Here is a 10,826-nt window from a genome sequence, read left to right as displayed (position 1 = left end):
TGCTGTCGTGCGCCCAACAAACCCTCTACTACTACTCCTGCTTCTCTCCGTCCCTTTAGTTTCCTCTCCGAATGGCTTGATAAATTCCTCGGACTGTACGAACACTTTCACCTCTGAGTTATCAACCTACTGTTGGTTGTTCTTTTGTAATTGTTTAAATACAAAGGTCAAAGACATCTCTCGTCGTTCAGCTAACACAGAAGACCGATCCGATGGGGCGCGGTGTCCAGGGGACGCCAGCACAACCTAGAAGTAGCACATCGAGAGCCTGCTTACCGTCTCAGTGATGTGGCCGGCGATGACCCTCTAGTTAGTGCAACAACAGACTCTCTAAATGTTTAAATAAATAAAATCATTCCCGCTCCCACTGATACAACTACACATACACACACACATAGGAGTACTTGTTTAGACACTTTATCTACAATGAAGGAAAAAAATTGCGACACCAAAAAATAATTACTGCAGAGTAATGAAATTTCAGGAGTACATTTGTCTAGGTAACATATTCAAGTGCTTAACGTTACAAGATTACAGGTTAATGTAAGCGCGAGATAAGCCAATGCCTACGTATAATACTGGTACATTTCAGATCCCCTGCTATACCCGCAGGACAGGACAGATAGTTTAATTTGTGGAAAGAGGTCAAAATGAGTGTCTGTCAGTTGCACTCGAACATACTACTTTATTCATTTGACAAACATTACAAGAGTAAAGAAAACATTACAACACAGCAAGCCAAACATTAATTTTAGAATTTAATTACCGGCTAAATGCGCCATTCAATCTCATGCCTCAAGGGCAAAACAACTTTAATTTGAAAGCGGCTGAAGGCCAATCACTTAAGACTCAAAAACAAGAATTTTAAAAGGCAGAAGGCCTCATCTTCAAACATTTCTTCTAAATTAGGCTGAAGGCCCAAACAATCTCACACCTTAAGGGCAAAACAACTTTAATTTAAAGACGCCTAGAAGCCATACAAAAACGAAAAACAAGGACAAATAAGAAAAGGCAGCACATCAAACAGCGCTCAGAAGTTTCCAAGTTACCAAGGGTCGTCCTGGAATTCAAACACTAACCCTCGCTTAGGTGAGTCAGGCAGTCGGCCCAACAAATTCTCAATTGGACAGAAACCCAACCGACCGACAGTCAACGGACCAAGCGACAAGATAACTTCCACTCCACCCAACCAGCACACAACAGGGATTTCAATGGAACAACGCAGAAGCTATCGGCTCCCACAACGAATTACACATTCAGCTGTTCAAACTACACGCCATGCTGGACAGCCACAACGCGACGAGGAAAATACACTGCCTAAATTTACGACAACAGCTGGGCAGGTAACCGGAACGTTATCGGCCACAAGGCAGAAGATTCCGCTGGTACACTTCGTTCAAAAATAATCACTCCACAGGAGGGTGGCTAGAATTTCACCAACTTGAAAACATACGTTGTTGCTAGTGGAAATTCAAACGACACAGTGTGAACAGTTGGGACTGGGTGGTAGATGAAGTAAAGACTAAACTTTCGTGTCTGGAATCGGTGAGCCACGGACCTCGTAGCAATGGGAACAGCCCCTCACACTCTGACCACGCGTAGACGCCGCCAGCTGGCCCGGCCAGACACGCACCACGGAGACTTCCTCGCTGCTCCACGCCAACTGACCAACTGCCCATACACGCCAGAGCTGGGAACTATAGGCACAAGGCCAAAGATAGTACAAGGGTGCGAATATCGATACACGGTGTGGTGTCACCGCCAGACACCACACTTGCTAGGGGTAGCCTTTAAATCGGCCGCGGTCCGGTAGTATACGTCGGACCCGCGTGTCGCCACTGTCAGTGATTGCAGACCGAGCGCCGCCACACGGCAGGTCTAGAGAGACTTCCTAGCACTCGCCCAGTTGTACAGCCGACTTTGCTAGAGATGGTTCACTGACAAATTACGCTCTCATTTGCCGAGACAATAGTTAGCATAGCCTTCAGCTACGTCATTTGCTACGACCTAGCAAGGCGCCATTATCATTAGCTATTAATCTTGTGATGCATGTACCGTCAGACCGATGTTCACCAATTATGGATTAAAGTTAAGTATTCCTGAAGCTACGTACTTTTCTTCATAGTATAATTACTTTACCTGTTCCAGACCTCACGCCAGCCTGCGTGAGCTTAAACGCGTGCCTTTCGGCTTCCTCCAAACCCCGTGAATTGGCTCCTGCCAATTCACAACACACGGTGCTGCTGCCGCTCGCGGAGAGAGACGATAATAGCATAATCGCGATAACCACTGGAGGCTAAACACAGAATGGCAACCAAGGTTTGATGCAAAGCATAAGACATGCCAGCCATGGCTCAGCATTAATAACTGGTGTAACCACCAGAATGTTGAATGCGGCATGCAAACGTGCATGCATTGCGTTGTACAGGTACCAGGTTTATGGGATGGAGTTCCGTGTCTGTTGCAGTGGGTCGGTCAATTCAGGGTGTGGATAACGCTGGAGTTGTCGGCCGATGATGTCCCATATGCGTTCGACTGGAGACAGAGCTGGTGGTCGATCAGGCCAAGGCAACATATCGACTCTCTGTATAGCATGTTGGGTTACAACAACGGTGTGTGGCCGAGTGTTGCCCTGTTGGGAAACACCTCCTGGACTGCTGTTCATGAATGGCAGCACAAGAAGTCGAATCACCAGACTGACGTGCAAATTTGCAGTCAGGTTGCGTGGCATAACCAAGAGAGTGCTCCTGCAGTGATATGAAGCCGCACCCCAGACCATAACTCTATGAGTAGGTCCAGCGCATCTTGCACGCAGACAGGTTGGTTGCCTTCATCTAATCTACGTACGCCCATCACTGGCACTGAGGCGGAAGCAGCTTTCATCAGAACCCCCGCCCCTCCTGTCCTCCAGTGAGCTCCCTCTTGACACTACTGAAGTCACATCTGGCGCTATGTTGAGGTCAGTGGAATGCACACTTCAGGGCGCCTGTCTCTGTGCTGTGCTTAAAGTAACCGACTTACAACAGATCGTTGTATCATTGTGCTGTCAACTGCAGCTCAGGATGCTGCTGAAGATGCAGTACAATGCGCCAGAGCCATATACCGTACACCATGGTCTTCCCTCTCGGTAGCGCCACGTGGCCATCTGGAGCCTGGTCTTCTTGCGAATGTATGAGGGTGAGTCAAATGAAAACGTTAAATATTCTTTAAATATTATTTATTGTGCAGAAGTGGTAAAAAGCTGTCTCACTTTTCAACATAATCTCCCCCAGCGCTTGCAAAGTGCATAAATTACTTTAGAAAAAAATTCTTTTGGTAGTCCGCCGCAACCACTCATGCACCGCGTGGCGTACCTCTTCATCAGAACGGAACTTCCTTCCTCCCATTGCGTCTTTAAGTGGTCCAAACATATGGAACTCACTTGGGGCAAGGTCTGGTGAGTCCGGTCGATGAGGAAGACACTCAAAAAGGAAGTGAACCCACGATTCGTCCCCAGTAACGATTCTTGCAAGAAAGCCATCACCTTCTCGTTCAAAACGCCGAAGAAGTTCTTCACAAGCATCAACACGTCGTTCTCTCATTTCAGGAGTCAGCTGCTGTGGCACTCATCTTGCTGACAGTTTGATAAACTGGAGCACATCATGCATAATGTGGTGTGCTGACCCATGACTAATCTGTAAACATGCTGCAGTGTCATTCAGTGTCACTCGGCGGTTTTCCTTCACTATGGCTTCAACTGCAGCAATGTCCTGTGGAGTCACAACTCGTTGTGCCTGACCTGCACGAGGAGCATCTTCCACTGAAGTCACACCATTTGCGAACTTCCTACTCCATTCGTAGACTTGCTTCTGTGACAAACACGCATCACCGTACTGAACCTTCATTCGTCGATGAATTTCAATGGGTTTGACACCTTCACTACGCAAAAACCGAATAACAGAACGCTGTTCTTTCCTGGTGCTAGTCGCAAGTGGGGCGGCCATCTTTATACTGATACTGCGACGGTATGCGTACATCTGCACTATGCTGCCACCTACAGGCCATTCTGCACGCTGTTTGTAGCACGCTTACCAACTAACAGGATAACGACGGGAAATTTCGATTTGTTATTACAAATTTAAGGTTCTCATTTGACTCACCCTCGTACATTCTTGTGACCGCCGCTATCAGCAATCGTGTACAGTACGAACACGTCCAAATTCAGCGAGATGTTGATAATGGCGTCTTTGTTGCCTTAAAGGCAAGGGCCGAGTGTTGGGGGGGTTATTGCTTCACGACAATGCTCCAGCTCATTCTGCGTAGGACACACTCGCGTTGCTGCTTCTTTGGGCTGTCAAACGTTGTCTCACCCTCCCTATCCTCCTGACACGGCCCCCATTTACTTCTTCCTATTTCCAAGGCCTCAACCAAATCATTCATCGTTGATCAAATCTGTCACATAGAAGGCTGTATGTGGTGAACGATTGACACTATTATCCAGTTTCATTGTCGTGACATTATTTTCTCTAGGTTATAATTAAAACTTTATCACTGCCTGTAGCAGCTACAGGAACGAAAAATTGCTTGACAACATAAGTCCATTTCAGTATTTAAAGAAATAGCAAAAGATGAGGTGATGATATTATTAAAAACGGGTGAATGAAATTAGAAATGAAGAAGCTGCATCATGGATAGACATTACTGAACACAGTATTCCACGGGGAGAACAGCAGTAGCCTATAACTACCAGCGTATGGCAGGTGCCTGTCTAATAATGATCATGACTAAAACAGGTTGCATCAACAATGAGCTTTCAACAGCTAATAGTGCAGATTTTGTTGAAAGTTCTCTCAAATTCATTTCATACGCACTTTTCCATTAAGTCGAAATAACCGTTGGTGATATTAAAAACAAAGGTGTCACATTGAGTGTACAAAAGGATTTACACTGTTAAACACAGAGGTAGGTAGAATGTGTACACTACGGCGACTTGATATTGCCAGGATTAAATCACGTTTACCGTGGCATATGTCTATAGGCTGATTGATTTGCCGGTACCGTCTTCCAGTGTAGGTCTTTGTTGTGCACTGGCATGGAGTTTTCTTCCGAATGTTTCCGGTTATTGTCTTTACAGCTTTCATTACAACTCTTCTCCAGTACATACTTGCGGTTTGCGCGGCTTCAGATACAGTTGCTGGCATCCGTCTGTGATCGATGTTTCTGCTGCGACACTCACATGCAGTCTTAAGTATTCTTGGTAAATAGTAAGGTAAATGGGAAACTTCTTAGGATTTTTGGCAGGTTCCCGTATAAAATCGTTATTAATTTTTGTATATCCATTTTCACGCAGAAAGCAACTCTTTCTTTACATTTGTTTGGTGTGCTTTTTATAACAACCCATTTAATTTTTAACTTATTATTTAAATCAGCAGTAGAATGATTCTATTCTTTCTGCAGCCAGTAATATTTTGGATCTCATTAGATTAAAATATTGACTTTTTAAGCAAAAATCCGTTTTGAACTAAAATGTTCGTCGACTATTGAATATTAGATAAGGTTACTTCAATTGTAAATTGTTCTCTGACTGAAAAGAATATACTAAATATAGGAGACACGTTTAATATGAAATGTGGAACAATCAACTGGTGCCAAAATCTAAAAAAAAAAAAAAAACAAGAAGAATTCAAAATAAAATTTTCAACGCTTCTGCAACTTGTAATACAGAAGTGAATCGACAGGTTTTAGTAAACACGAAACCAAAGTGCAGAAAATTAATGTTTACGTGGTATCAAAAGATACATGAAGGTTTTAGGAAATAAATCACGATCCTTTGTGTACAAGAAAACGGAAAAAAATAGAATGAACACCGGCAGGTAATGAAGCCAAAAACACTATCAATTTAGAAATAAAACAGTTTCTTTATCACTTACTTGTTTATAAGACATTTTGCTTTGTTAGGGTAGAAACTTGTTTATTTACATAGCTCGTGTTGGTGAAGAATTCAGAGGTCTCTTCACACTAGCAGACCAAGGGCTGTGTAGCTTATGTTGCGTTGTTTCAGGGTCGACAGTGTCGTGGAAAACCTGCGTTCTGCTGCCTAACGTATGTCCTCTCCAATGTACATTATATTTACAGTGTGTAAATATAATGTACAATGGAGACAACATAATCAGGTAGCAATATGGAGACTTGTTACGACTCTACCGCCCCTCGAAAGACGCAACATAAACTACATTACCCTTGGTCTGCTACTGTGAAAAGAGGTCTGTACTCTTCACGACCACAAGCTATGTAAATAAACAATTCTCCAATGAAAATGATGGTGTGAACCATCGAAACATAAGCAAATGAACAACGCAGAAACTGTCTGACTTGCATTTACTAACAGTCGCATTCCTCATAATGCTGTCACTTATCGACGAAATATTCAACTGCCAATTTAGTCCCGTAACTTCAGTCCAAAGGATAAATGAGATACTGAAAGACACAGAAAAGTAAGGGGACCGTAGCAGATAATATGTGCATACTACGGTCAGTGAATAAGAACATGAACATATTGCGGCCATTACGAGTTATCATGTACTTCGGCAACTGTTTTCAGCTTCCCTCGAACTGAAGAAGTCGCAATTTGCTAGGGGTAACGCCAGCAACCGTAATTCGGAGCCCAATCACAGGTACTGCTTGTACTGTGAATGCATAATAAGCAGGTCGTTCGAGAAATTTAATGTGTCACATCATTTGTGTCACATTAGCTGTATGATTCATTGTGGCAATCCTCTTTAGCTTTCAGCAATACGAATGTCGACCGACTGGTTTCCATTCATAATTGCTCTTCGATGAGTTGTGTATGCCGTCACCACCATTAATTCAGTTCTTCCTAATGGGTTTAACTCACCGGTCGTGTCTGGCATATTTACTCCTATTCATATCGCGCCGATACCTTGCTCCATTTGAGTGTCAGGGAGCTGTTTATTTTGCTACACTCATCTCCGGCTAGCTACACTGAAGGGCATGTACTCACACTTTACGCAGACTAAGAACGGTTGCTGCACTACAACAAATTTATGCCTTTGATTTTCACATCTACTACCACTACTGAAATATATGTGAATGATTTGTAATGCTGCAGAAAATACCCTCCACCACACCATAAGGCGATTCGAGCAGCATAAATGTTGATAAAGCGCAGTGGTGTTGAACTCATGCGGATCCTTAGCAATTCACACGAATTATACATGCAGGTGTTCAATTTAAAGTCAGGCTTCAATTTTATTGTTTAATACCATCCAGAGTATGCGAAATAAAACAATCAAAATTTAGTACGATTAAGATTTCACATGCAAATTATTTTCCTGGGAGAATTACACTTTCACTCTCAAAACATGGACAGGATCATACACTACCATTCTGGTATTCACAACAGGCATATTTGATAACGTCGAACATCTTTTACATCTTAGTACCTGTTGGCATTATGATCATTTCGTACACCTGAAACAAGAAATGGAACAAGATTAAAAACAAGCTAGCAGAATGCACTGCCTTTTACAGTAGAATCATGTCACTGAATTTAAGAAAACAAAGTTTGATATTATTGAACGCAATGTTCATTTTTCTCCTAATTTACTCGACTACTAGTTACTTCACCACTTACCAACACATTTTTCAAGTGCAGCTTTATAGCTGCATTATTACGGAATAATCCCGTAACTCCCTCGAAATGCGGCCTAATGAACAAAATACGAGTGTATGGAATATGAGACCAGCTGGGTGATTGGACTGAAAAGTGTCTAGCAAACAGAACTCAGTATGTCATTTTCAACGGGAAGAAATCTCCAGACGTAAAAGTAACTTTGTGCTACCACAAGGGTGTCTTTTTGGACCATTACTTTTCACACTACGTACAGATGATGTTGCTATTTTAATTTCTATTGCCTGAATATTGAATTTTGATGGTTTGAATTATATTTATTATTATGAATTTATTTCTAATTCTTTTGAAATAAAGCTTATTACTATATTAATTGTTTTGGCAGCTGTAACTAAAAGAGCTCAAATTTCTCTTTCTTCTTGACTTCCTGCTGCTATGGCTGCTCCTACTCCTGTTTCTGCCTTTGGCTGGTGGATAACTTCGAAAGTTCCGTGAGGCTTTTCGTAGATGGTATAGTTGTATATAGTCGCAACGCTAGAAAATTGTGGGGAGATGCAGGAAACTATACATTTGTTTGCCCTCTGCACGAGGCAATTAAAGGTAGAAATTTGCTCTCCTCCATGCATGACTTCATCGCATCCGTGAAAAAAAGAAAAATTGATTAGGCTGTTGTAATTTTCCTCGATTTTAATGAAGTAATTATGACATTCCTATTTTTTCTGCGTACTCATCCACCGTCCCTTGACTCCTCGGTCCAAGACAGCCAGTACTCTCTTGTAGGCATACGCCTCTGCCGTACGTAGCGCTGTCCCAAATGTGCGATGGGCCGATTTTACTCACGCCGGGAAGTTATTTTCAGAGTGCCGATGCTGACATCTTCTTGAAGAACAAAATGAAACTAAAGGTATACGAATTCCTGTACGCTTTAATTACAATAGTTACTTGGAAATTGAGGCGTGTACCCAAAAAACGGGCGAAGCGCCAAAAACGGAAATTTTGGGTTACTGGTGAAATTCCGCTGTAAATGCCAAGGCCAGTAATATATATTCCGACATAAGCACCTCAACAGCGGAGAACAATGTTTACAGTGTATTAAAGACCGCTCTTGTGTCTACAACCAACATCGATGTTCAAATTCTCAGACTGCTCACAATTGAAGTATCTCTGTGTTTTGTTTGCCACAATAGAGCATTGCTGATGTAATTATTACCTGTATATAATAGACAATATTGCAAGTTGGAAAGCAAAATTACATCAAAACGGAGAAAGAGAGGTGATCGCAGAGCTCAATGTGAAAGGAAGAAACTAAGAATTGAAGGAAACGAATATACTCGAAAAGACAAGAGCTTGGTTACATCTAAAGAGACTTCCTAGCACCAGGTAGATCTTGACTTCCATTTTAACTTTTATTATAAGGTTTGAAATGAATATAAGTAATGTTAAATTATTCTAATACCTTTAATTTATTATTGAAACGAATTTCGCATTTTCAAAAACCATCGTTCTGATTATGAGGCAACAGTTAAGGACTTCCAAGAAATCATTTACTTACCTAACAGAAAAGGATTACTTTACGGAAATAGACGACAAGTTTTTTGTGAAAGGACATTGTTTTATGTCTTGCGATCGTGATTTTGCTCACCTTGAGAAACGAAAGAGGATAACTGTGTGCGAAGTTCCGAAAGATTTAGTTAGCTTCATCACAGAATCTACACGAACGACACTGTTCACAGTGACTCTTACGACTCTTACGAAAGAAAGTCATTCTTACGACTTTAAGTTAGGTGCTGAAAAAAATACGAATTTCACGAATGTGCATATTTCAAAAGCAAAGTGAATCAGACTGACCACGTAACGGCTCAGTGTACTGCAGTTTCGGTCGACTCTCAATACAACTGAAAAGTTCAAAAAACATTACATCGTGAAGAGGAACGTGAACCTCGTGATGTTGAACAGGTGCAGCTGGAAACACTACACTGTGAACCTAGGACGTCTGAAGAAAAGAGAAGGGATTTGGCTACAATGATTCCATTTGAGAAAGAGGAGAGCAAGTGGCTTTACGAGAACCTTGTGAAATAAGTGAAAGTGGGTATGATCACACTTTTATCGTCATTTATGTTAAAGCCGTTGGATACAGAACGTTTCATTTTCTTCAGATTTTGTTCTTACGCCTGCTGACATAGAATAAAAACACATATTTGACATTAAACCTGAATATTTTTTGTGTTTGGGTCTCGATCCCCAATTTTTACACTGTTTTTGTTTAACTGCTACACAGATTTTGTTATCTCTGGCCCAGTATTTACTTACGTGCCACAATTCATTTCAAACCCGAATTTTCTTTTGTATCTCTTTTTCCTTCATTTTACGAAAATATCAATAACAAAAATTCATGGAACATTACTTCGGTTTATTTGCAACGTAGATAACGTAAAAATTGAAAATAAAGAAAGAAGCAAAATTTTGTGCAGAGTTGCTCGTACCCACGGCCTTTGGATTACAGTTATGTACTCTTACCGCTGCATTAACCACTGCCTCGAAACTGTGCCAACACAAATGTCTCATGTCTCGCCCAGACCTGCGTAAAAAATGTTATTTTGTTCTAAATTCCTGGCCGTCTGGAGTTCCCACTTCTGTTCGTTTCTCGCCAAGCCCTGCATGTTCCGTAAATATGGACGTAATCGGCGTTAACGAGTAAGCGTGGTTCCAATGTATGACTCCCTTTTTGTTTCTGCTTCAAAAGAATCAAATAGTAAATTTAGTATTGTCTGGAATAAAACCGCACTTTAACTGTATCAAACTTTATTACTCAGTTTTCTCTCAACAAAGGACAAAACAAACTGTACAGAAATTAACGAAAGCAGTAGTTGCGATGTTATTTCTGAGTCTGCAAGAGGTTTTGACTGTTCACAGAAATTAAATTACGCGTTTTTCGATCTTCTTAAGGATAGTACGCACATTGAATACTGTGCTGGATGTAGAGATAAGCCCCATATGACGTTTTATCTTTTCACTCGAGATGTCTTTTCATTCTAGCACTGTCTACATGTTAACTGTGGTGTCACCGCCAGACACCACACTTGCTAGGTGGTAGCCTTTAAATCGGCCGCGGTCCATTAGTATATGTCGGACCCGCGTGTCGCCACTATCAGTGATTGCAGACCGAGCGCCGCCACACGGCAGGTCTAGAGAGACT

The 10,826-nt window shown here is 41.8% G+C and overlaps 1 protein-coding gene across 1 annotated transcript in view; it reads right to left on the bottom strand.

The window, feature by feature from the left end:
* Positions 1 to 7,223: 7,223 nt before the first annotated feature.
* The window catches only part of LOC126237458 (farnesol dehydrogenase-like), a 115,991-nt gene continuing 112,388 nt past the window's right edge, over positions 7,224 to 10,826 (bottom strand). The window contains exon 7 of the mRNA XM_049947595.1: positions 7,224 to 7,470. Within this exon, the coding sequence (XP_049803552.1) occupies positions 7,429 to 7,470 (42 nt within the window). The 3' untranslated portion in view covers positions 7,224 to 7,428. The remainder of the gene's footprint in view (positions 7,471 to 10,826) is intronic.

This window comes from Schistocerca nitens, chromosome 2, assembly GCF_023898315.1.
Source record: "Schistocerca nitens isolate TAMUIC-IGC-003100 chromosome 2, iqSchNite1.1, whole genome shotgun sequence".
NCBI classification, from domain to species: domain Eukaryota; kingdom Metazoa; phylum Arthropoda; class Insecta; order Orthoptera; family Acrididae; genus Schistocerca; species Schistocerca nitens.
This window is presented reverse-complemented; position numbering and strand designations above follow the sequence as displayed.